General features: G+C 34.7%; 1 protein-coding gene across 1 annotated transcript; it reads right to left on the minus strand.

Moving 5' to 3' along the window:
- Positions 1-8,531: 8,531 nt before the first annotated feature.
- On the minus strand, positions 8,532-8,987 carry LOC124909616 (protein nemuri-like). Its single transcript, XM_047450282.1, has one exon. It carries the CDS (start codon positions 8,985-8,987, stop codon positions 8,532-8,534), a length of 456 nt encoding a protein of 151 aa, XP_047306238.1.
- Positions 8,988-26,800: the final 17,813 nt, after the last annotated feature.

Below are 26,800 nucleotides of genomic sequence, written 5' to 3' on the forward strand. Positions count from 1 at the left end.
AATTGAATGTTTTAAAGATTAAAATGATGCTCGAATGTTATACAAGCTTCATAAGTCCATTTATAGACTTGAGTAAACATCAAGGAGTTGGAACTTTTGATTTGATGAATAGATTAAAGGGTCCTTATACATGTAAATGAATGACTTATAAATAAGAGGATCCTTGTGTTTATAAGAAGTTTAATGGTAGTAAGTTAGTTTTTTTTGTCTTGTATGTGGATGACAAACTACTTATTGGAATGACATTCTGATGTTAGATTTTGTAAATGGATGACAAAAAAATTTTCTTCAATAAAAGACTTGAAAAAAAAACTTGTACACACTTGAATTAAGATTATAGTGATCAATATTGATAAGACTTCTTAGATTAAGTCAATGAACCTATATTGATAAGATTCAAGATAGATTCAAGATGAAAGATTATAAAAAAAAATTATTCAACATGACGTATATCTCAACAAAATGCAGTGTTCTACAACACATGCTGAGCTTGAAAATATAAACAAGATTTCATAGCTTATGTTGTAGGATTTATCATGTATATCATAGTATGTACACGTTTAGATGTTGCATATATTTTAAACATTTATCACATATAACAATCAATGTTTGTAGAAACATAGTGGAGTACATATAAGAATATCATGAAGTACTTGAGAAAAACAAAGAATGATATCTTAATATATGAGGATACGGAAATTTGATTGTATAAGACTATATTGATAAAAACTTTTAGACTTAAAGTCTCAATCAAGTTATGTCTTCATCCTTAATAGAGGAACTATGAGCTGAAAGAGTCTCATGTAGTATATATTAGATTTTACAATAGACACTTAGTACATAATAGTGTAGCAATAAATGAGACCGTTCGGATGAGAAAGTTCCTAGATGAACATTGTGATGTTCATAGCATTTTAGTATCTATTGATATCTATATATTTTGAAAACAATGATGTCATAGCCTATATAAAGGAACCGACTTCTAACTCCAAATATAGACATATTATGAATAATTGTCAGCTTAAGACACATCATCACTATAAGTGAAATTAATATGTAATAGGTATATATTAATGACAGGATTACAGATCTATTGACAATGTTTAAGCTTAGGCCCTGACGTGAGAGTCACACTAGACCTAAGGGTCTCAAACGCATTGAAGAATGTCCTAGAGTTTGTTTTTTTATTTATAAGTGTTAGACAGTAATTTTATATTTGACTTAATGGTTTTATGATAGGATATTTCATCCTTATTTATTATTTAATGGATATTAAATAATATATCTAAATAATTCATTATTAATAAATGGGATAACTTTAAATGATCTGGTGAATGAAACCCCATTAAATGAATTGATTTTTTTATTATAAAATATTTATAGTCACTATATCATCAAATAAGATATGAAGAGATAGTTGTATTTGCACATTTGTTTAATGACAAGTGAGAAATGGAAGAAATTGTCTCCTTTAATTTAATGTGTAATGAATAATTTTGGATAAAACAATTATTAAAAATATTTTAATTTAATTATTTTAAGAGTTGTAGTGCTCTGCTAGATGCCAAATGAAATAAGGTAAGAATCTCTAACTAATAGAGTTTAGTTTATTGAGGTAACACACTACACTAAGAATTGAGTATTAGATTAAAGCAAATAATGGGTTGATTATTAATAAATATATCAGATATTATTAATTATAAATATATTGTTTATTTATGAAATAAATAAATATATATAATTTAATGGGTTAAATTATACCATTAAGATTTTAAAATAATATTATTTATGTATAAAATAAATAATATATAATTAAATAGTTTAATTATGGTCTTAAAATTTTAAAGAATATATTAACAATTTATAAAATAATATAATATAATCAAAAGGTAATTAAGGAAGAATTGTAATATTTTTAATATTCTCTTTTTAAATATTTTATGACCTATTTCTTAAAAAAGATGGTAAGTTACATGAGATTACCATCTTTTCAATTAAACAATAGTGAGTGTTATCCTTGTTCATTCGTTTAAGGAGTCGAAGGTAAGAAGGTCTAACCGAGCTTGTGTGAACTAATGAACAACACGTGAGGTTCTTATCTCCTTTGGTACCAATAGGACTGAACCAGTTCACACATTAACATGAATTTTCTAATAACAATACGCATTAACGATCTTATCAATTTAACAAATAGATCATGAGATTAGGTGTTAGATTTTGATATGAAATTCCACTTAAAACCTAATAATCACAATATATAACTTGAATCAAACTTTATGATGCATACATTAGTTACTTAAACACAACATGTATGTCTTCTTACAAAATGTAAATAACTTGTTTCAAAGTTACTTATGTAGAGAGTAAAGGCGCATTTATTCTATAAATGGCGGCATCAGCGAGAGGTTAATGACTGGAATGTCTATCTGTAATCCCTATTTCTTCCCTTTCTTTTTTTTTTAATTTTTATTTTGAGCCAAAAATAACTTTAGCCCATAACAATGTGATATGTTAAATGTTTATGTATAGGATTAGCTATGATCTAAGGTCTCGCGTATAATTGTGCATATATATATATATATTTTAAATAAATAATATTTTTTTGGTATATTATCATATATAGTGGCCGTCATCAAGATTTCAATAGTCAACAACATGATCATGCAATATGGAATGTTACCAGTGTTGAGAGTAATGTCTATCAGTAATCTTACTTCTCTCTCATTCTCATTTTCTTTTTCTTTTTAAAGCAAAAGATGAAGCCAATTAATTATTTACCAACCTGGAAGGACTAGCTTTGATTTAAAAACAGTTTATTTGAATTAGATCTTGCATTTACTTTATATATATATAAAACTTAGAAAGTTGTTTAGTCAAATTTCAATCTTTTTTTATTATAAAATATTTTAAAATTTTATTTTATGTTTGAGTTCAAAGGTTTTGGTTTGGAAGAGTTAGATCCAAAGTTTGTAGATTTATTTTTTTACTTTTTTTAAACATGTTTATTTAAAAGGTTACAAGGGTTGGTAATTTTGAAGACTTGGAGATTTGTTTTAGTATAAAACTTAAATGGTTTTAATATATAATAACAAAATAAAAAATAAAAAATAATAATAAAAAATAAATATAATTTAAGATTTTGATTAATAAATTGATTGATATAACGATATCTTTAATTTGGTATTTAATTTGGTATTGTGATGAATATCCTCATTTAGTTTGATACTATTTAGATTAATATATTGTACATCCTATTATATTTTATTCTCTATAATTATTTTGAATTAAAATGGTCTTTGATTTAAATGATTAATTTATAGTTATACAAACAAAAAAATAATTTAATTTATTACTGTAATTAAAAGTCATTTCTTAAATTTAAAATATGCATTAAATTTATATTATTTATATATATATTATAAATATGATAATTTAAAATATATTTTTTATCTTATTAATCTATTGTTGTCTCTTAAACTTATCCCAACAAATTTATAACTCCTAAAATAATTTTTTTTGCATATGATATGCTGCTCATAAATTATAGATTTTGTAGATTTGTTTTTAAAAAATTGTATATTAAGAAAGATAAATAGAAAATAGTCATGTTAAAACGATTCTGCAAAATATTTCATTTTTGTGTTTATCTTGATTAATTTCACATTTTTATGAGTTAAATAAGTTATTCCTTAAATTAAAATATGCATAAAATCTGAATCATATCTACATGTATTAATACTAAACAATTGATGTCTTATCTCTTTACTAAAATTTAACATCTTATTCATATCTTTCTTATCTCGTTAGATATCTATTTTATCTCTTAAATTTCATCACTATAAATCTACTTTAAGTATTTTTTTGTGTGTGATATGTTATTCATAAATTTATGATTGTGTTAAATTTTCTTGTTTTAAAAAAGTATACTTAAAGTTCTTAAAGTAACATAAATGGAAGATAATTATATTTAAATAAAAATATTTCTACAAAATATATACTTTTTATCGTTGTATCTCCACATTTATATAAAATATAAGTGTATTTATTTCTCAAAATCCATCGATAATTATACCTACACATAATTGCACCTATAAATTAATTAAAAATATTATTTCTAAATAATCATTTTGTCAATCCTCATAAAAAGAACATAATAATATGGATGGTTTAGGGTTATTTGCAAAAAAAAAATTATTTTTTTTTAAGAGTTTAAGTTATAAATAATATTATTTAAGTGTGTATTTAGGTATTAAGTTATAAAAATAGGAAAAGAAACATCAAAACATAATAAACCATATTCTTCATGCATAAAATTTATAAATATATATTAAATTTAAATTAGCATCTTCACCCATTAATTATAAATAATATTAATTAATCATATATAATTTTTACATTTTAAACTTTTAAACTTTACAAATTACTCCAACGAAGATTTCCGTGCGATACATATAGACAAAAATATAAACCAAATAAAATTAATAAAAAAATTATAATAATATATATTATTTAATTTTTTTTATAAATCACGAATAATACATTAAAATAAAATACTTTTATTTCACATTTTATTCGTTTCGATAAAACAACTCATCTTCTCACATATTGTTTTTCTCATTGAACTTCTTATCTATTTACCATATACTTTTACTTCGGTTAATCAAATATTTGATTCATATTTTTTAACATTTAGCATCATAATCTCACAATTTGGTTAATCAAATATTTGTTCATATTTTTTTAACCACTTTGAATTGTTACAAGCCAATTATCCATCGGCAAACCACATCTCAATCACACTTAGTTAAAGTGTTATACTTGTTTTTGTTATGTTGTAAGTTCGAAACATACATATATCATTTTTCATTTTATTTTTAACCGTTTTAAATTTATGGGTGGGTCAACCCATAATTTGACCCAAGTATCAATTTACTCTCACATATATATCCAAATTAACTACAACACTCGACCCATCAATCTAGACTTTAAAATTAAGCATCAATATATATATATATATATATATATATATTAATTAGATAAAAAATTGAAATTATATCGTTAAGAATGTTCCGCGATCATCAAATTTAGTTAGCCTAGTTGGTAAAGAGTTGTACTTGTTTTTGTTAGGTTTTAAGTTTGAAACATACTTATAGCATTTTTAATCATTTTAAGTTTATGGGCAGGTTTACCCACAATCCAACTCGAATATTCATTTACTCTCACATATATATATATCTAAATTAACTACAGGTCTCAACCCGGTAATCCAGATATTTTAAAATTAAGCATCATTATGTATATATATAGAGATGTGAAGTTGAGTATAAAGTCCTCTATCAATTAAACATTTTAATAAATTTTTTTTTTAAGAAATAAGTAGTAATCTTCAACATAACATGATTATACGTGACAATAATTAAATTGTTCAATTAATATATTCAATTATTCAAATAAAAAAATTGATAAAATGTTTCAAAGTTAAATTTAGTATTTTTAATATATATATTTTTAATCTTGAAAACTAATTCAACTAAATATATTTTTATTAATAAAAATTGAACTCATAAACTTCATTATATTAAAAAAGATTCATATCACTTGATCTATTAATTCAATTTTACTATATATTAATTAAAAAACAACCAAAAATATTTATTTTGTTGGCTCTTAAAATAAATTCAAACTTTGATAAATTATGTACTCTTAATAAAATTCAATTTTTCTTATCACATAGTGAAATATCTAATCTTAAATAAATTTAACTGAATATTTTTACTTAAAAATAAAATCAAAATGATTATTACTGGCGGCACAAGCTAGCCATTCTACTTAAAAATGATTATTACTGACGGCACAAGCCAGTCCTTCTAAAACATAAATTCGAATAAAAAACTTTAAGTAGTTGATTTCAAAATAATTTATAAAATAGTTTGTTTTAAGCAAAATCTTAATTAATTATCTATCATCTTCTCTTTCGCATTAAATTTGAATCCATCAAAAAATAAAGTGTTTTGAAGCAAAATCTCAACTTGTTATCCTTCTTTTTCATGTTATTCTCTAACTCATGAGCTTGCCCGAAAAATATAGAAACGAATATATGTTTTAAGCATATGTAGATCAGAGATAATGAAAGAGAAATATATTTGGTCTAATGGAGGATGGAATAGAGTCTTCAAACATGACAGTGGTATGCAATTATAAATATTGCATGTCCACACTTCTCTTTATTTTATTATTTTATAAATACATTTACTTTTTTTGGAGGGCTTCGGACATAACATGGAATTGGGTATCAATGAACTACATTTCATGGAAAGGTTCGAAATGCTCAAATGAACCCAAGAAAAGTATCAAACTACCAATTTTCCAATAATATTGCTCAAGATTGGCACTTGGGAGGTGAGGGTTTTTGTTGGATCACAAAAACTTGTTTTCCATTGACTGACTATGTTGTTGTGTTTAGTTATATTTACTTTCTTCTAAACCATTTACAATTTTTTTTACAATTTGTTATAATAATTATTGGGTTAAAACTCTTTTGACTCTCCTTAAGTGGTTGATCATATAATCTTTTTTTTAAATAATATTTGGAATTGCACTAATACTAATTAACTTAAATAAATAATTATGATAGGATCGACTTAATCAATAGAGATGGGGGTCTGGCGATTGATGAAGGCTTATGAAAAACGGTTTGAAAGAAATCTTGTTAGGGATTTAATTCACGCAAACCCTTGTAAACACTTGAAACAGAATCAAGTGCAGAAATGTTTACATAGGTTTGAAGCTTAGGAACAAGAATGAGAAGATGACAGAAAGTAACAACACATCAGTTTGTTTATGGATGTTCGGAGCAAACTCTCCTACGTCGCCCCTTCTTCCAACCACAGGAAAGATTCATTATAATATGCTTTGAATCAAATATAGTTTGCACGAATAACTCACTGTTGAAAAGACCAGACTCTGTTCAACTTACAATCTGATGAAGATTATCACTCAGCTAAAACGATGCTTTGATTGTAACTCCCTCTTGGTAAACACACAGTAAAGTAAGAAAGTAGCGAACAGTTTGACAGAATGAATGGATCGATTAATTTCACTCTCTGTAATTCCAGTAAGCAAGATAGTTCTTCCGTTGTCCTTGAGAATCTGTAAATATGAACAGGTACCAACGGTCAAATCTTTATAATGACACGTGGCGAGCTTCCATTGGAATGCCTCCATAGTACACAGCAGACTCTGAATACAAGAATCGTGGCCGTACACAATAGGTAGTGCGCCGAATATTCTTCAGAAATGTACCTGCAAAATAAATACCGTAAAGGATATTCGCTTAATTGGCATTGGTTGATTGATTGCAGCTAGCTGTTGTACTAATCTTCACTAGAAAATGGAGCAAGAGTAGCGTACAGCTAGAGCACGTGGGTAGGCGGGTGCTAGCTTCAAGCAACTTCTTAAGCAAGGCATTAGACATATTTCAATTAGACAACCTCGTCTAATGAAATCAAACGTCCCAGTCTAATAGCTTGATCTATTAGACCACCTGGTCTAATGAAATTAGACTTCACGTATAATTACAATCACTTTAGACTAATCTGAAGGAGTTAGATAACACGTCTAACTTTCACTAGTTAGACTGCACGTCTAACTATCACATTCCATTAGATTGCACGTCTAACTCCACGAGTTAGACTACACGTATAATCACGGATCCACTTCAGACTAATCTGAAGAAGTTAGACTACACGTCTAACTTTCACATTCCATTAGACTGCACGTCTAACTCTACGAGTTAGACTGCACGTCTAATTACGGTTCCACTTCATACTAGTCTAAAGGAGTTAGACTACACGTCTAACTTTCACCAGTTCGACTGCACGTCTAACTTTCTCTTTCCATTTAGACTGCATGTCTAACTCCATGAGTTAGATTGCACGTCTAATTACGAGTTCATTAGACTGCACGTCTAACTCCATGAGTTAGACTGCACGTCTAATTACGAGTTCATTAGACTGTATGTCTAACTCCACGAGTTAGACTGAACGTCGAATACCGCTTAGTTAGACTGCACGTCTAACTCTCTCCAGTTAGACTATACGTCTAACTCCGTGCATCTAAAGCCAAATCGGTTTAATGAACCTCATTAGAGCCAAGTCTAATGTAATCTATTTTCGATACATCTGCATCAAAAACAATTAGACGCATATATAATCCATTCATCATTTTATCATCAAAATTCCGATAGTCAAACTATTTCAACACTCAGTCAAAATAATTTGACCCAACAATTTCCCCCTTTTTGATGATGAGATTGAAACTTTGCATAATTAACAAATTAAGCATTCATCATATAAATGTAGGGTAAAACTTGTTCATCCATCACACATAACCATTTTTCAAAAACCAATATTCAGAAACATAGTTTAAAAGTTAACAAAGTAGGAGAAAGGAGATTATTGTTCTTCACTTTTCACTCGAGGATCGACAGGGAAACAAGTTCGTTCATAGCTCATCCCTTCACCCGTCATCTCTTAACCGGTTAGCAAATTGCGAAAAGAAGGAAGAGCACGTCCACCACGATCACCGCCACTAGTACGACCTCCGCGATCACTACTAGATTTCCCACCACGACCACCACTACTGCTTCGGCCTCCGCGATCAACACCGCTTCGACCTCCGCCTCTTTTAGTTGGCCTTGGATTTTCATCATTGGTTGGCGCTCGCTTAGATCTGGTGCCGGTTGATATACAGTCATCTCTTCTACTAGGCTCACCTTGAGTGATACGAGTCTGTTCTTTCTCAGCATCAGCTTTAGCATTCATTTTAGCTTGAAATTTCCTTGCAATGGAGTCGGCATACTCCAATGTTTCATCATCAGATCTTCTCAGGCTACCTTGATTTTCAATCATCCGACTCTTAAATAACTCCATTGATTCCATGATCTCACGATGATTATCAAGATTTATTTGACTTTCAAGACTCATCATTTCCGATTGACGACTGAAGAGCTGCTTTTCAAATTTGGAGAAATTTGAATTTGACACATGAGTCTCATACGTATTCTTCTTCAGTGTACTATCCAACTCTTTAAGGATTTTGACATATTCAGCGAATTCTTTTCTTTCCTCTTTCTGGGTTTTCAAAACCTTTACCATATTTGATCCCATAGTTACCACATTCTTCTGAAGAGAGGTAAGAAGAGATGTCATCGACTTCAGAAGCTTGGTATCATCAGTAGAAGATCCTTAATTAGATGAATTATCTTGTGAGTCTGCTGCCATGCTATAAATAGGATTAAATTTGGTGGGAATCTGCAGGGATTGCTCGGATTCATCCTTCTCAGACTCATTTCCAGTTTTATTCTACTCTTCTTCTTCCAACTCCTCTTCTGCTCTCTGAACTCTTTCATACAGATTACCCTTGTTGTGAAGTGGATTGAGAATATTTTCATAGATGTTACCAACATTAATATCAAGAAATGGTAGAGGCTTGACAATTCTAGCATTTTGATCATGTTTCCCCTTAGATGAGGATCTTTCTTCGCCATCTTTGTCTTTTGAGGGCTCCCCCTCAGATCTAATAATCTCAGGCTGACTAACTTCAGCCCCCTTTTCTTGAGATCCCTCTGTTCTGACATCAGTGGATTTCACTACCTCTTTTTCATTGGGAGTTTGAACAATCTCCTCAACAATTTCTTCCTCATGAATTACAAGATCTTGGACCGACTCTTGAATAATCTCTTCTTCTTCTTCTAAGGAAGGATTCTCTTGAATGGGTTTCTTATCTTGCTCGACAACGGGTTGAGCCAGTAAACGTCTTTCTTCTACAAAGAAATTTCCAAGCTCTATTAGAAGATCAACAACTTGCTCATCTGTATTAGCATGATCAGCAGAGATATCCATTGGTTCATCTTCATCGGAGAATTTACCAAAATAGCTAACTCCTGAACAATTAGCTCCATTAACATATCGAGTGACTACAGAAAGATAGTCAGCCATGATCATATCTAATCTCTTTAAAACATTCGCTTCTACTTCAACACCTTTCTCAATAGGATTGAAATTTGCTTTTCTGGCTTCGAGGATGAAAAATAGTGCTTTTCCTCTTAGACATGCTTTGATAAGGTCCTTTCTCTTTAGAGCTTCAGACACCTTCGGAGTTTTATTCCATTTGAGAACCTTCTTTTCATTTGCTACAATCTTACGCCATTGACTACTTATTCCTGAACCTGTGATGATCTCATCATACTGGATTGACAATCTGTTCTGGATCCAAGTGTCAAAGATTTCCATCTTCTCAGCAGATATGGCTTTAACCTGATTCATCATGAGGTCAACAATGCATGTTGCCTCAGAAACATCTTCACTTTCTTCAGTTACAATATCTTTCCCTTTTCCAACAGCCTCAACAGATTTTGGAGAGGGTCTTGGTTCACCAAATACAATTCCACACGACTGTCTTGTGGAACGCATCAATTTATAAGCTGATTGTGGTTTCTTGAAAAGTCTAGGAGGAAGCTCGCCTCGAGTGAGCTTCCCGGTTACTATGGAATGTTTTAAATTGAGATTTGAGGAAGAAGGGTCTCTGACAGAAACAGAGGAAGCCTTTACGGCAGTATCACCAGCAACAAGGGTAAGGACTACACCTTGTTCAGGTTGAAAAAACTATGAAACACCAGCGGCTACTGGATCAGGTTGGCGAACAGGAGATTCAGTCCTGTCAATATTCACAATATTTGGACCAGCTGATTCAACAGCAGGCCGTGCAGCAGATTCTTTTTCAGGAATAAAAACAGATTTATCGTGTTCCATCACAAGAACATCAAATTTGGGCACACCGACCAGAGGTTGAGAAGAAGTTACCTTTGATGACACCTTCATCGATTTAGACGCACGGGGCGCCTTAGACATGTCACCTTTTGAGACAGATGACCTTGAGGATCTCCGCAACTGACTAGCAGCCGGAGACAAGGCAGATAATGGAATACTTGCAAGTTCAATTGGACCTTGCCTGACTCTATAATCGACTGTTTCATAATCCTTCTTTGAAGAGCTTCTTAGGCTAGTAGAACTAGCCTCTAATTCGTTGACTTTTTTCGATCTCTTTGCTCCTGTCGACATGATGGAAGCGACTAGTTGTCTGGATCTAGTAACCGATTTTCCACTTGTCTGTTGGCTAGAAGCACCTGAAGGCGATTCCTTAAGGTTTTTCATTCTGAACAGGGTGTTGGCGACTGTGAAAACAGTATACACCTTGTTCGAGTTGATTTGTTCAGGTTCACCCATCGGAACCACCAAATGATCTAACAAACGGCTTAGTTGTGCAACGAAAGTTATACTTTTCTTGTTCTCCTGGTTGATGGAGAAGCAGAGATTCTGAAATAATGTTAAGGCCCAGTTGACCTGGATCCCCATTGAAATGGCACACATATATTCAAATCTATCTTGACTATAGAGATTGAATGATCCAGCCTTCCCTTGAAGCGCTTTTTCCACCACATTATTTAACAAAATAAATTGTGGTTTAAGGACTTTCTTACTTCCATTTAGTCGAATCGCCGAGCCATCGGCAAATAAAACCTTCTTCATTTCTTCCATTACTTCTGATGACAGATGCCTATTGAAAGTATGACCCTCCGACGGAAGTTCGAAGAACTCTGCGTAAGAGGCTTCGTCGAACGAGATCTCCGTAAAATTAATAGTGTCTACAATGGAATCGCCCATTGTTGCAGTTTGAAAGAACTCCCGAACTTCCTTCTCGTGAAAGATGAATGGACCGCCAAGATATTTTCCGAGACCGGAATACTCGAGGGTTCTGAATATATCGACCACTTTCTGCTGATCGAAAGAATAGACTGATGGGAAATCAATCTGCAAAGTACAATGACCCAACATGATTCTCTTGTTCACCATTTTCAGTAGAATATGAACCGACACAAGATTAGCACAGATTTTGGAGAGAGAAAGGCAAAGAAATCTAGGGTTCTTAGAAATCTTAAGTGAAAAAAAGAATTCAATCTCATGTAAGAATTTCCTTATATAGACTATCAAGAGTCATATAGGATAACCGTCATTTTTCCTAGGGGTATGGCCCATCATTTAAAATTAGACGTCCTTTCCAAAGAGTCATCATTATAATGAGGGTATATCAGTCATTCTCTTTTAACTTGAAAGACACGTGTCTTCATGTTATTATGAGATGACTGCTTTAATGTTTGAGCGGAAAAATCAGATATCTCCTCACGTGGACAGCTGTCATTGATCAATCTAATGAGCACGTAGTTAGACGTTTTTCTTACTTCAGATATCTATAAAACTAAACGTCTATTAGACGCATGGGCTTCATTAGATGCATACGTCTAATTACGTGTCATAAAGTATACATCTACATTAAACGTGTACGTCTAATTATGTATAAACACCACGTATTAGACGTGTATTTGGTTAGACGTGAGCATCCTCTTGCTCATGATGTAAAACGTCTAACGTCTATTAGACGTGTAAGTCTAACCGCGCAGGTTATAAACCTCATCATATAAACTTAGATGTATAGATTGTGAGAAAAAATACGTCTAATTACAAACTTCTTCGTTTAGACACCCTTTCCTAATAAACCGATTAAGGTCATTCGTCTTGAGAGTATCTTTACTTTCAAAGTAATTTTTCCCTTCATTTTGTGCATGTACAAAAATGAATAACCAAATGTCTTGAGATCATTCGGACCAAAAATATTTTAATATAACAACATAGAAAAACATTTATTCTTCTGGAATGGCAACAACCATTGTTGATCCTCTGAAATGCATACTAAGTATTCTCCATGCTTCCTTCCTGCAGTCCTCCTGCATCACCTACATAAGAAACTATTTACAAACTTGGTACCCATATTCAATTGGGTCCTCGATTAATTAGTCCCTTAAGAATCCATATTTGACATATTCTAATGGATTTCTCATGTTGCGTTGTAATTAATGCGTATGATTTTGACTTAGCAGACGACTTTCTGCTAGCCACTGATCCCTTAGATTTTGAAGAAGACTTTCTTTTAAAACTCCTTGACTTTGAGTCAAGTTTTAGATTTCCAGACTTGCTAGCTGCTTCTAACTTATTCTTCAGCCAACTAATAGTTGGCGAAACATAAATAATTTCATTCTTAAAACTATTTCTTCACGAATGGGATCAGATTCACGGTCAGTCAGACCTTCTTTAACAAAACTTATTGTCATAAGTTTGTCATGTGCTGAGTTTGACTTTTTGCAAGACAAGTTAGGGTCATTGCCATCAAATCCTAGACCGGATCTAGATCCAGCAGGTCTTAACATGCTGATCTGATATTTGACAGCTTCTCTAGACCTTGTCCATGCATTGACTACATAGTTTAACCTCTTGTTTTCAACTGAAATAGTTTGAATCTGTTATTTGAGCATCTCATTCTCAGATGAGATCTCTCTAACTTTCTTTTCAAAATCATTTGATTCAAGAGTTTGAGGTAAAATTGGTTGAGATATTTCAGGTGAAGATTTAGTTTCATTTAGGGATTCTGCTAGCTTTTTGTACTCAATGACCATGTCATTTAGTATAGCTACTAGTTGTTCCCTTGAAAATCTTAGTCTGTTCTTCATCTTCTCTTGCCATGAAGCAAGCCACTTCTTCGTCATCACTATCACTGGATGAGAAGTAAGAGTCACAGATACTTCGTTTGTTCTTTCCATCTCCTGCCATAAGAGCCTTAAGCTCCTTTTTATCATCCTTCTTATCTTCACGCTTAGGTTTCATGCACTCCGACTGGTAATGACCGGCAATACCACAGTTATAAAACTTAACATTAGCCTTTGATTTCTTATTATCATTAAAATTTGAAGAGTTTGAGTTAGTGTTGCTCTTCTTCATGAAGTCGCCAAACTTCTTCACGAAGAGAGATATGGCATCGCTGCTCAGTTGATGTGCCGCAATCTTCACATCTGTAGCTACAGGTGGCTCTTCAGCAGTCACTAGAGCTTTGGCAATGATAATGGATGTGGATTGATCTTCTTCCATTCTACAATTGAACTCGAACTCATAGGCCTTGAGACCAGCAAACATGTCGAAGAGAGAGATCTTGTTGAGATCTTTGGATTCCCTCATAGCCATTGTCTTTATGTCCCATTCCCTTAGAAGAGCACGCATGACCTTAATAGCAATATCTCTTTTGCTATAAGTCTTTCCTAGGATGGATAAGGAGGAAACAATCTTTCTGAATCTAGTGTCGAACTCGTTCATTGTTTCACCAGTACGCATCTTGAAACTGTCAAACTATTGAGTGGCAACCATGATCTTATTTTCCTTGGTTTGATTGTTGCCCACACACAATTGGATGAGTCTGTCCCAGATCTCTTTAGTGGTAACGCACTTGATAATGTAGTTGAACATGTTGTCATCGAGAGATCTGTACAGAACATCAAGAGCCATGTTGTTGAGGTTGTTCTGCCTCTTTTCTTCACTGGTTCAGTCGACTTTCTCCTTATCGATCTTGATAGGACCCTCTGTGATGACACTCCATATATCATCATGAAGAGAGGAAAGATGGACACGAACTCTCTTCTTCCATACAATATAGTTTTCTCGAGAGAAAGTTGGAATGGCGGTTGCACTAGCATCTTTGGTTATAGTTGTCATTCTTCAGGAAAAGCTTAAGAATAGAAACAGAGCTCTGATACCAATTGATAGGATCGGCTTAATCAATAGAGACGGGGTCTGGCGATTGATGAAGACTTATGAAAAACGTTTTGAAAGAAATCTTGTTAGGGATTTAATTCACTTTCTATTCTACGTGAACTGTTAGGATCGGGGACACCCTTGGAGGACCGAGGTGTTTCCGGTTTAGAAAGGGTAGCCGCTTACAACACGCAACACAATTTGGTGATAGTCCAGTTAAAGACTACAACCGTTCTCAACACTACGCAAACTGTCACAGACTCTTGAACCGGGTTCAAGGGCGGAAATGTCTATTTCAGTCTGAAGCAACGCACGCGGCTTGGATGAGGTTTATGAAGGGTCGGTTTAAGGAGTATGAATAGACCGATTTTGATTAAGAAGTAAGATTATGTTTTGGTTAGTATTTGTTCGGTTTTTAGGTAGATAAGTAGGAAATAAGTAAAAAGACTCGAGACAGGATTTTTTATGGATGTTCGGAGCAAACCCTCCTATGTCACCCCTTCTTCTCAGGTTATGAGAAGGATCTCCACTAACTTTCAAAGTTACAACAATTACACTGCCGGTCGAGCCTAACTCGCTACTCGCCGGTTACACCAACTCACTCTTGATGTAATACACCACAATAGATCTTTCGGTAAATGAAACAACAATTTTGAATCGCGCGTGAGATTTCTTTCTCTCTCTTAAGTATTTCTGAACCGTAATAAATGAGGTCGCTTCGTCTTCCTTTTATAGTGAAGAGGATCCCAGCGGTCACTTTCTTCTCTCACCGTGGGATTGGTCAGTTCAGGGTCACGCCGGTTCAGAGAGGTCGCTTGCACGTTTCAACTTCCTGACACTTGGCAAGCATGCATATACCTTTATATGCATCATCTGCCAACTCTTGGCATCATCGTCTTGACACCCTTCATCATCAACATCAACCTTTATTATGTCTTCTTTTCATTTACTTATTATTAGAAACAAGAAATTAAGTTTTTGTGAATCTTATCAATATAGAAAAGCACAAAAAAATTCTTTTCCTATTTCTCAATCTCGTTGTATGTTTCCATTAAAATTAATACATTCTGACGTTTAGGGTCTTGCTCCCCTTTTTTCTACTAACAATTTTCGATATTTTTTCCATTTTATCGATGACTACAGCCGCTTTACTTGGCTATATCCTATCTATAGAAAATCTGATGTCTTGCCATGTTTTATTAAATTGAAGACAATTGTTGAAAATCAATTCAACACATCTATCAAAGCTCTACAATCTAATTGAGGAGGCGAATATAGGAGTCTGAAATTTTTTCTTGAAATTAATAGCATCCAACACCGTCTATGATGCCCTTATACAAGTGAACAAAATGGTATTGTTGTACGCATGATTCTCCACCTTACAAAAATTAGTCTCACTCTTCTTGCTCATGCTTTTATGCCCTTATCGTATTGGGATGATGGATTTTTGACAAGTACGTATCTCATTATCGTCTTCCTTCAAATGGTAATCTCCCTTTGAAATTGTTTTTAATCATCCTCCTAACTATCTATTCCATAAAAAATTTGGATGTTCTTTCTTTCCGCTCACTCAATCATATATCTCTCATAAAATTGATCTTCGAACTCTAAAATATATTTTTCTTGGCTATAGTCCAAATCACAAAGGCTATCGTTACCTACACCTTCCTTCCGACATAATATATCTCTCATCACATCACTTTTGATGAACAAACATTTCTATTTAAAAGTACATTACTTTCTACACCATTAGTATCTCCAACACCGCACTTTCCTTTTCTTCCTCGTTCATCACATCCAATATCCTCAATTTTAACATCACAAATCCATAAAGTACCATCTTCTCAAACATTTGAACACTCATCATCATCATCAAACTCCAATCATCCATCTTTACCAACCAACTCGCCAACATCGAACTCCTCTCAACCATCATCAACAACCAACTCATCTTAAATCAATCCTTCTACTCTCATACATGAACTTTCCACAGTTATACATGCTCCTAAATGTTCCTCTAATCATATGATCACACGTGCCAAAACTCGTTCCCTTCACAATGCCAACATTGACACCATCTCCACCTCTCCATCCACATGTTTCTCCACCACCAATAAAGATAATCAATGTCGTTTCGCCATGGCAAATGAGTTTAATGCTCTAATTCAAAATAAGACATGGTCTCTTATTCCTCGATCCTCGTAGAATATCGTGGGTTGCAAATGAGTTTTAAAAATCAAACAAAGAGTCGATGGTTCCATTAAACGTCATAAGGCTCGTTTAGTTGGGATTTCATCGACAAGAAGACACTAACTATCTTAAAACATTCAACTCAGGTATCAAACATACTACCATCCAAACCATTCTCTCACTTGACATCACTCGTTAATGGCATATTCATCAACTCGATGTTAACAATGCCTTTCTACATGGAACTCTACACGAAGAAGTTTTTATGTCTCAACCGCCTGAGTTCACTCATCCTGACTATCTTAATCATGTGTGAAAACTTCACAAAGCACTTTATGAACTCAAACAAGCTTCCCGTGAATGGTATACTACCTTGAAATATTCTTTTCTTTACATTGGTTTTCAAAAAAGCAAAAATGATTCTTCTTTATTCATGGATCACTCTCCAAAAATTACATCGTTATTTCTAGTCTACATGGATGATATTATATTCACTAGTAATTATTCCTCTCACATCTCCTCAATCATCTCTCAACTTAACCACATTTCCTCTCTTAAAGAATTAGGTCCACTACACTATTTTCTCGAGATTGAAGCTCATCTATCTACCTCCGGCATTTTTCTCTCTCAATCAAAATATATCAATGAAATTTTTATCTAGGCCAATATGAGTGACTCAAAACCTCTTAATACCCCAATCTCTTCTGGGTCATCTTTATCTCGCCATGATGGCGACACTCTTCCTGAACCATTTTTGTACCGCAACATTATTGGTGCTCTCCAATACTTGATTCTTACTCGACTTGAACTAGCATTTGGTTTCAACCGTGCCTGCCAATTCATGCAGTCTCCTACTACCACTCATTGGTCTGTAGTAAAAAGAATACTTCGCTACCTTCATCATACTCCTCATCAAAGACTCCTCATTCGTCCAACATTTTCTCTCGATATATCTGCATTTTCTAACTTCAACTGGGATGGATGTCTGGACGATCATAGCTCCACAATTGGCTACTGCATATTTCTTGGTGACAATCTTATCTCTTGGAATTCAAAGAAACAACAAGTTGTTACTCGGTCTAGTACTGAGTCTGAGTATCGAGCTCTAGCTCATGCCACTGCTGAACTCATCTGGCTCCAATCCTTACTACGTAAACTTTGCATCTCCCCACTTCAACCTCCCACTCTATGGTGTGGCAACATTGGTGATGCATTTTTATCGGCCAATCCAGTTTTTCATGCTCGTACGAAACATATAGAGATTAATTTTCAACCGATGCATACCTACTGATGATCAAATTCCTGACATCCTCGCCAAAAGACTTGCATCAAACCGATTTGATTTATTACGTAACAAACTCACGGTGTGTGCCTCCCCATTTCGTTTGAGGGATGGTATTAACGACTCTACAATTAAAGAGTAACATACTTAGTCTCTTGGTTTTCATATTCCATCTATTAAGTGTATTTAAAATTTTTACATATTCTAACATTTTTGTTTACATTATTTTTGTATAAATTCATACTCTTGTAATTGTAATAACACACATAAATATAATATTAATCTACAACAAGTTCTTGCTTATTTCTCTTTTTTAACTCTCCCCATTAAGATTAAAGTTATCTTGTTTGTTTAATGAGCTTAAAAGTGAAAACATGACTTGTAATAATTTGATCACAACCCATATTTTACTCATTGCTCTTTGCAATTATATATATATATATATATTAATTTAGTTATATAAGATAATCCTATAGTCACTATTTTTCATTTTTAATTGAGACAATATAATTGATACTTAAAGTTATTTTAATGTGTTTTGTTTGAATTATATTTAAATTCATGTCTGTATTATTTGAATATTAATGGAAGATTTAAAAAAAATAGTAAATTAAATTCATCCCAATTGAAATGGAATATGATAAGATCGGTGCTAACAATAGAGACGGGGGTCTGACTATTGATGACAACTTCGGAAAATGGCTTGATAGAAATCTTGTTAGGAATTACTATCACTTTCTATTATTTGCAAACCTTCACAAACACTTGAAACGTTTCAAGTGTGGAATTGTTTGTTTGGGTTTGAAGCCATGAACCAATGAATAATGAAAGACAGGAGGAAAGAACATAGAAAGATGTTTATGGATGTTCGGAGCTAACTCTTCTACGTCACCTCTTCTTCCACAGTTGGAAGGATTTCACTAAACTTCTTGAATCAAATACAGTTCACTGAATAGTTAACACTCTGTTGAACAGAACAGACTCTGTTCAACTTACAATATGATTAAGAATATCTCTCAGCTAAAACAGTGTTTTTGATTCTCTCTCTTGATCTTGAATATGATGTACAATTAGTAAGTGCTAGAGTGATTCGTAATGTGAGTAGAGTAACTTCTGATTGTTCTGGAAGATTTGTCCGTTGTCCTTGAACAACTAAATATTGTGGAAAGACACCAACGATTAAATCTTCTGTATGGACACGTGACACGCGCCCATAGGATGGTTGCCTAAATGACACAGTACAACAGACTCTGTACTGAACGGTAGTGCGCGAGATATCCTTTTGCAACTATCCGATATTGAACAAGTAGTGGAAGGAATATTTGCGTATGTGGCGTTCATTCATTTGATACAGGTAGCTGGCATACTAATCTGCAAGAGAAAGTGGAGCAGGAGTAGCGTACAACTAGTTGATCGTGGGTAGACATATAATAACTTCAGACGGCTGCTAAAGAGAGGCATTAGATGTGCTCCATTAGACCACCAAGTCTAATAGAGTTAGATGACAAAATCTATCAAAGAGATCAATTAGACTACCACGTCTAATGGAGTTAGACTGTACCGTCTAACTACACATCCCATTAGACTACCACGTTTAATGAAGTTAGACTTTAACGTCTAACCTTACATCAATTCAGACTAATCTAAAGGAGTTAGACGCTAACTTCATGTCTGTTAGATTTGCACGTTTAAATACGTATCTATTAGACTTGCACATCTAACTACGTATCTATTAGACATGCACATCTAACTACGTATCTATTAGACTTACACGTCTAACTACGTATCTGTTAGACAGACACGTCTAACTACCTATCTATTAGACTGAAACGTCTAGCTACGTATTTGTTAGACTAACACGTCTAACTACGTCTCTATTAGACTTGCACATCTAACTACGTATCTTTTAGACTAGCATGTCTAACTACGTATTTGTTAAACTTGCACGTCTAACTACGTATTTGTTAGACTGGCACGTCTAACTACGTATTTGTTATACTAGCACGTCTAACTATGTATCTATTAAACTAGCACGTCTAACTACGTAACTGTTAGATTAACACATCTAACTATGTATCGGTTAGTCTAGTAAATCTAACTACGTCTCTATTAGACTTGCACGTCTAACTACGTATCACGTCTAGTTAGCCTATTTAGACCACGTCTAACTAGCTAAATCTGATGCACATACATAGAAACAATTAGACGGCTTAGCTTTATTCATATCTAAACATCATCAAAACTTAATTGATTAATATTTAGCACTTTTCTGTTAATTAACTTTTTACTTAGTTTTTCAAACAATTTCTTCTAAGTTAATTAACTCATAATGTTTCCCGACAATTTCCTCCTTTTTGATGATTTAAGCTAAATGATCAAAATCAGTTGAAAATTTTCCCTTTTTGATGATGTTAAAACTATGCAATCTTAAATAAAGCATTGTAAATACCCATCAAATACCATCAAAACAATTCAAAAATATCCCAACATAAGTTAAAAACCAACACACGTTTTTAAATCCCCAACATAAGTTAAATTATAAGTTTTAAGATGAAATAAGCAAAGAAAGAGATTTATTGTCCTTCCCTTTTCACGTTTGCATCTTCATCTTCTACATCCAAAGAGTTTCTAGTTAGGAGGTTGAGATAACGATTGGCAGCACCTCAACCACCTCTATTTCTTATACGACTTGAGCTTTTCTTTCTTTGTCTTAGACCTTCTTCAATTTCTTCAGTAGCTTTTCTCTTGGATTGGGTTCCTCTAGGAGCTCCACCTCTAGAACTGCCTCCTCTTGAACTACCCTCCCCTTTTTAAAAACGCACTTAGAGAGAGAAATTTTCTTTGGAGATTTTTTTCTCACATCGGGCACGACCGGCACATCAACGCCGCCGGAGCTTTTGACGTCGGAATGATCTCAAATTTCTCCAGCAGGTGCGTCTTTTTCCCCCGTACAATCTGACCGAAGAATTTCAATTTGAACGGAGGAATCGAGAGAAATCACGATTATAGTTTCTAGATCGGATATTTAAGTCATTTTCGGCACGATCGGCACAATCAGCACGATCGGCACATTCGACACGATCGGCACGATCGGCACGAACAACACAAACGACACGGATTCTCGCCGCAACCGCGCTTCTACATCGGAAGTCGGTCGCCATCCTCCAGCACCTTCCATCGGTTGTCGTGCTCCCTCTGGAACGTGTTCTGTTGTGCAAGGAACGGTCGCGGTCATCTTCTCTTACCGTTGACCGAAGCATTTCGTCAAACCCCCTTCTGTAGAGACTTGACGTCGAATCAGCGTCGGTCGCCCTCCTCTTCTCACTTTTCGTTTATAGGTTAGTTCGGACCTCGGTCGGGACATCAAACCACACCGCGAGGCACGGATAGGTCTCCATTGAACTTCTTTATCGCTGTTTTGAATCAAGTGTTCGGTCTGAAGGAAGCTTACGTAGCTACAGACCGTTCCAAAATTGCTTAAACCCTTTCTTGTTTAAGCAATTATTTTCAAGACCCTGTTCCGGTGCGATTGGTTTCCAATCATGCTGTTTGTGCCCACCCTTTGCTGCAGAATTCCAACCTCTGTGGCTCCTTTGAAGATTAGGCACTTTGCGCTTGATCTTTCTAATGACTGGTACGCGCCCGTCCAGTGTAGTTACTCGGGCAAGGGGCGTCCTTCAAGTCCGCCCTGATGATCCTAAGAAGGTGCTGAAGGGGCCGTCGACAAGCAGCAAGGCTAGGTCTGATAGACGAACTCGCAGGTCTCTTAACAATCCCAGGAAGCAGAAGCCAGAAATCATGGATGAAGTCCTAAACAACGGAGAAGATGCGCCTATTGATTTTATGCCAAATACATCATCGGGTATGAGTTCTTTTCCACATGCTGATGAATTACATGAGAATAGTTCTATTGGGGATTCATACTGTAACAATATGCATGTTCATAATAGAAATGATAGGATTGAATTGATATGAAAAGACAGTACTGCATATAGAAATGATAGGACTTTAATTCCAGAAAATTATGTTGTTATTGGACTTGCTGCACAGAATGGACCGTTAGAGTCGCTGGTTGGTACCCTAGACCTGACCGGTCATTCTGTTGGGAAATTGGATTTGAAATCTTGTCCTGTTGAAATTGATGACAATCGGGTCGCTTGTGCTGAAAATTCGGTCCCAATGTTAGAGATAATCTGTCAAAAAGGCTCTAAGATAATGCAGGAAAATGACATAAATTGTACAGGTTTATTGGGTCCTATTGAAAGCTCAAAATTGGGGTCTGTTTCTGAATCGGGTGAAAACATTATGCTGAGATTTATGTCTGTGTTGAATGATCCTACTAAAGTTGGTACTGGTGTTCCTATTCAGGTAAGTATGAAAAAGCTGAATAAGACTGTTGATCGAGAATTAATAGGTTCAAAGAATATTACAAGGTCGGGGTCAGTTTCAGAAGCAGGAAAACATGACAGTTTGGGTAATTCAGGTGCAGAGAAAGATTAGAAAACAAATTTTACCGGTCCTACTAAAGATGATGCTAAACTGGGCAAAATATATCATTTTGAAATTGCCTCTACAGGGTTGGAGATATCAGCTGCTCAGAGTCCATTGGGTCCAAAGAAGGATATAATTTCAGAGTCTTGTACTGCAATGAGAAATCTTGAAAATCTAAAAGTCTCGGGTTCCATTAATGATCAGAATGCTAAGTTTACCTGTCCTGCTAAGTATCAAATGGAAAGTACTAGGCTTGAAAAAGGTTGGACAGAAGACACTAAATGCGCCCAGGATTCTGAAACTGAGGCTAAAATTGTAGGATCTTCTAAACAGCCTGTACATCTAGCTGAAATTGTTAAAGGACATAGTCTAACAGAATATGGAAACACTGAAGAAATTGGATCTGAGTTAGAGCTATTCATGGAAATAAATTCAGCTAAATTAGAAAAGCCTAATAATACAGATCTAAAGGATGATGAACTGAACTTGATTGGTACAGCCAATGGTGAAAGCTTGGCTGTAAATTATATTGATTCGTTGATTGATGACATCATGAATGACAAATTAGGTCTGGGTATGGATCTCATGGAAGCTACAAATAAGTTGGGTCAGAATATAAGTCAGGGTATAAGAGGTGAAGAATGTATGAAACTGGAAGAATTAGCCAACGGTTTTCGCTTGGCCGGGTCTGATAAGGAGTTAGCCAACGATTTTCGCTTGGCCGGGTCTAATATGGGGTTAGCCAACGGTTTTCGCTTGGCTGGGTCTGAAAAAGATAATTTGATTGAAAAAAAGTTGGGTCTAAAAAGGGTGGATAACATGAATATTCAAGTCATCGATCCTGAACACGCCGGTCTTGGACACACTAAAACTACTCATGGCATTGGTCATATCTCTTCAAATGCCGGTCCTAGATCTTCAAACCCCGGTCATAGCTCTTCAAATGCTGATCCTAGCTCTTATAATGTCAGTCCTAGCTCTTCTAATGTCGGTCCTATCTCTTTAAATGTCGGTCCTGACATCACATATCCACCTTCTACCGGTCCTAATCGCCAAGATAATAAATCTACTAAAAAAGCTATGAGCCACCGGTCAAATCAAAAGAACCAAAGCATAGATGTTGATTTGGAATCAGACGATAGCACTGACTATGATGAAACAATAATATGCGACCTCGAATATCATAAGTCCATGAAGAAGATATCGACAACAAAGATCAAACCAAAAGCAAAGAGACATAATTCTTCCAAAACAAGTGCTGAAATTGAAAAGATCGATCAAGAAACCGGATCGAATAATTCTAAAACAGCTAAGAAGGGTAAAAATGGATCGAAAATCAAAGAAAGGAAAAACATGAAGGCAAATAACTCAAGTTCTAAGAAGAATGCTGAAGTAAATCCCAAGGAAACTATGACACCCGAGGCTAACCCTGAGATATTGAACCTGGGTGCGTTTTCTCCACTCGTTAATCTGGATCCTGAAATGCCAATTGATAGAATTCAAAAGAGGAAAACTGATACACAAGAGAAGAGCACTAAAGGGGATATTCTAAAGAAGATCGGAACAATTGAAGGCAACAATTTTTTGAGAAATATAAGGGTTAGATGGGCCGAAAAGAACAAACAAGTCAGGAAAGATAGCATCCCTGAAACAGTCATCTCCTCAGCTTCTCCTACTGTTGTAATTCATGGCAAAGAAAATACTCAGGCTCAAGGATCCTACTGTTGGTCCAACGTGGTCAATGAGGAAAAACGAAATAGCAAATTTGGCAGGACTGAGAAACCAGATGAAGAAGCTATTTTTCCAAATTAATAAACAAGAGATTACGATGCCCCAAGAAAGAAATGATCAGTTGAATGCTCAGTTCAACAATCACTATCTAAAGAATTGGAATCTCTTCAACAAAGACCAATATGATGAAGTGATCAAGTGGACGGTTGACGCCATGAAGGAAATTTCGAAATGTAATAAAACAAAGGTGTACACAATCATGAGCAACCCAAAAAAAAAACCTGGCAAGAAGGAAATGTGTGGAATGGAAATGCCATGAGCGATCCAGAAAAGGGAAAATTCCAGAGAGACACCTTATTCCCAAAGGTAATTACACTTGATCATCCGCACCGGTTTGAGCTCCCACTAGAAATTGAAGAAAAATATGTCAACGCATGGGAGTTTGTCATAGTTGGTCATTTTATGGGCAACATGAAGGCACCATTTGCTGAGGTTAAAAGAACGTTGATGGGACAGTGGGAATCCTCTAGTCTAGAGAGGATCAAAATCAATGATCACAGATTCTACTTTCTATCCTTCAGGAATGGAAGCGAAATAAAGTCGATCATAGAGAGCGAATATACTTTTATCAGGGGAAAAAGATTCAAGTTGTATATGTGGAGCGATGAACTTAATACTAATCATAGACCGCCTGAACTTGAACAAATCTAGGTGAATCTCAAGAATGTTCCACCACACATGTGCAACCCGATGGGCCTGGCCTATATTTCAAGCATTATAGGCAAACCACTTATGTTTGACCCAGCAATGGAAGGCTACGAGCGTGCATCTGTGGCCAGAGTTAGTGTTGAAATTCATCCAAGTAGCTCTCTTCCAATCAAGCTTAAACTTAAAGATAGACTGGGAAATTTATTTGACATTGGAGTACAATACGAATGGAAACCAAATCGATGTATATGGTGTAGAACTTTCACACACGCTACGAATAAATGTCCAGTCAATAATAATCTAAAATCGAAGGCCAATAACAACACCCAAGTAAGCGATATCAATGATTCTAACCAGGCTCAAGTTGAGAGAAATGTGAACAGGTATGAACTTAACAGTAATGAACGCACTGAGAATGATAAGATGGGCAACCAAAAACAAGAACAGATAAGGGTAAGGAAGAAGATAGGAAAAAGAATGAAGTGGGTAAGGGTACAAGTTGACCCTACTAACGTTGATCATATTGTTCATGTTCAGAGCACCGGTCCTAGGGATTCTGTTTTCTCAAGAATAGGTCCTGTTCAAAATGTCAGTCCTAGTCAGGGTATCGGTCCTAATAAAGTTGGACATAAACACACCGGTTCGAGAGCTACTCATAAAGCTACTATTCCTAGCCATATTGACCATATTAAGCCTGGTCTTGGACTTGTTGATCATGAAACTACTCAAGCTACCGGACTTGTTACTACAGGTCCTGAAGAAAAAATGTGCAACCATTGATGATCTCGGCTATATTGGTCCTGATACTGACACAAGTCCTATTATTGTGGATGATACTATTGTTGGTCTTAACTCCACCGATCCCAATACTGATAAAAGAATTGGTCTTGATGTAACTACATGTCTTAGTTCCAAAGTTTATGAAATTCAAAGATCTATGGGACGGGGAATACTTGGCCCATATGAAACAAGAAAAATTGGATCTGAAGGCACTCCAATAGGTCGTGAGTCTACTCTTCACTGTTCTAGGAATGCAAGCAGGAACCAAAAAAACAATGTCATCAAAATTCGAAATGACCTGATTCTTGGGCTCAGAGCCACCTTTCGAGATGATGAACAGGAGAATCTTGGAATAAGTAATAAAAAAGCTCTTGAGAATGGACTGGGAAATCTTGGGTTTTGTGAAATCAAAAGATCAAGTGCAGAAGAAGACAATTTGGTCTTGAATAAGGCAGTGAGCCTTAGTTCTGAAGTAGGGTGAATTAAAACCGATAACAAACATGAATCCAGTAGTGAAGAGGTTCAAAGTCAGAAAAGACCTACTAAAGTAGAACAAGATGAAAATCGAAGACAAAGCAGAAAGATCCTGGATCCAGAAGCTACTAAATCTATCACGGGAGAAGATGAGATCTACATGAGGCAACCCTCACTCAATGGAAATAGTATTCCATGTAATCAAACTGTAGCCATTGAGGATAGTGAGGCAAGTGATGCTTATGATTTCTCTGATGAAGAGGTCTAGGACAGTCTGGAAAGTCAGGAACCCAACACTTATATTCATTCATGAATATAGTGACATGGAACATAAGGGGACTCAATGACCCTCTAAAATGTAAAGAAATCAGGAGGATCATTGAGAATCAGAAGATCACTATTATGGGTATTCTTGAGACAAAAGTCAAAAGTCGGAACGTTGAGAAGGTTA

This window comes from Impatiens glandulifera, chromosome 7 (assembly GCF_907164915.1).
Source record: "Impatiens glandulifera chromosome 7, dImpGla2.1, whole genome shotgun sequence".
In the NCBI taxonomy this organism is placed as follows: domain Eukaryota; kingdom Viridiplantae; phylum Streptophyta; class Magnoliopsida; order Ericales; family Balsaminaceae; genus Impatiens; species Impatiens glandulifera.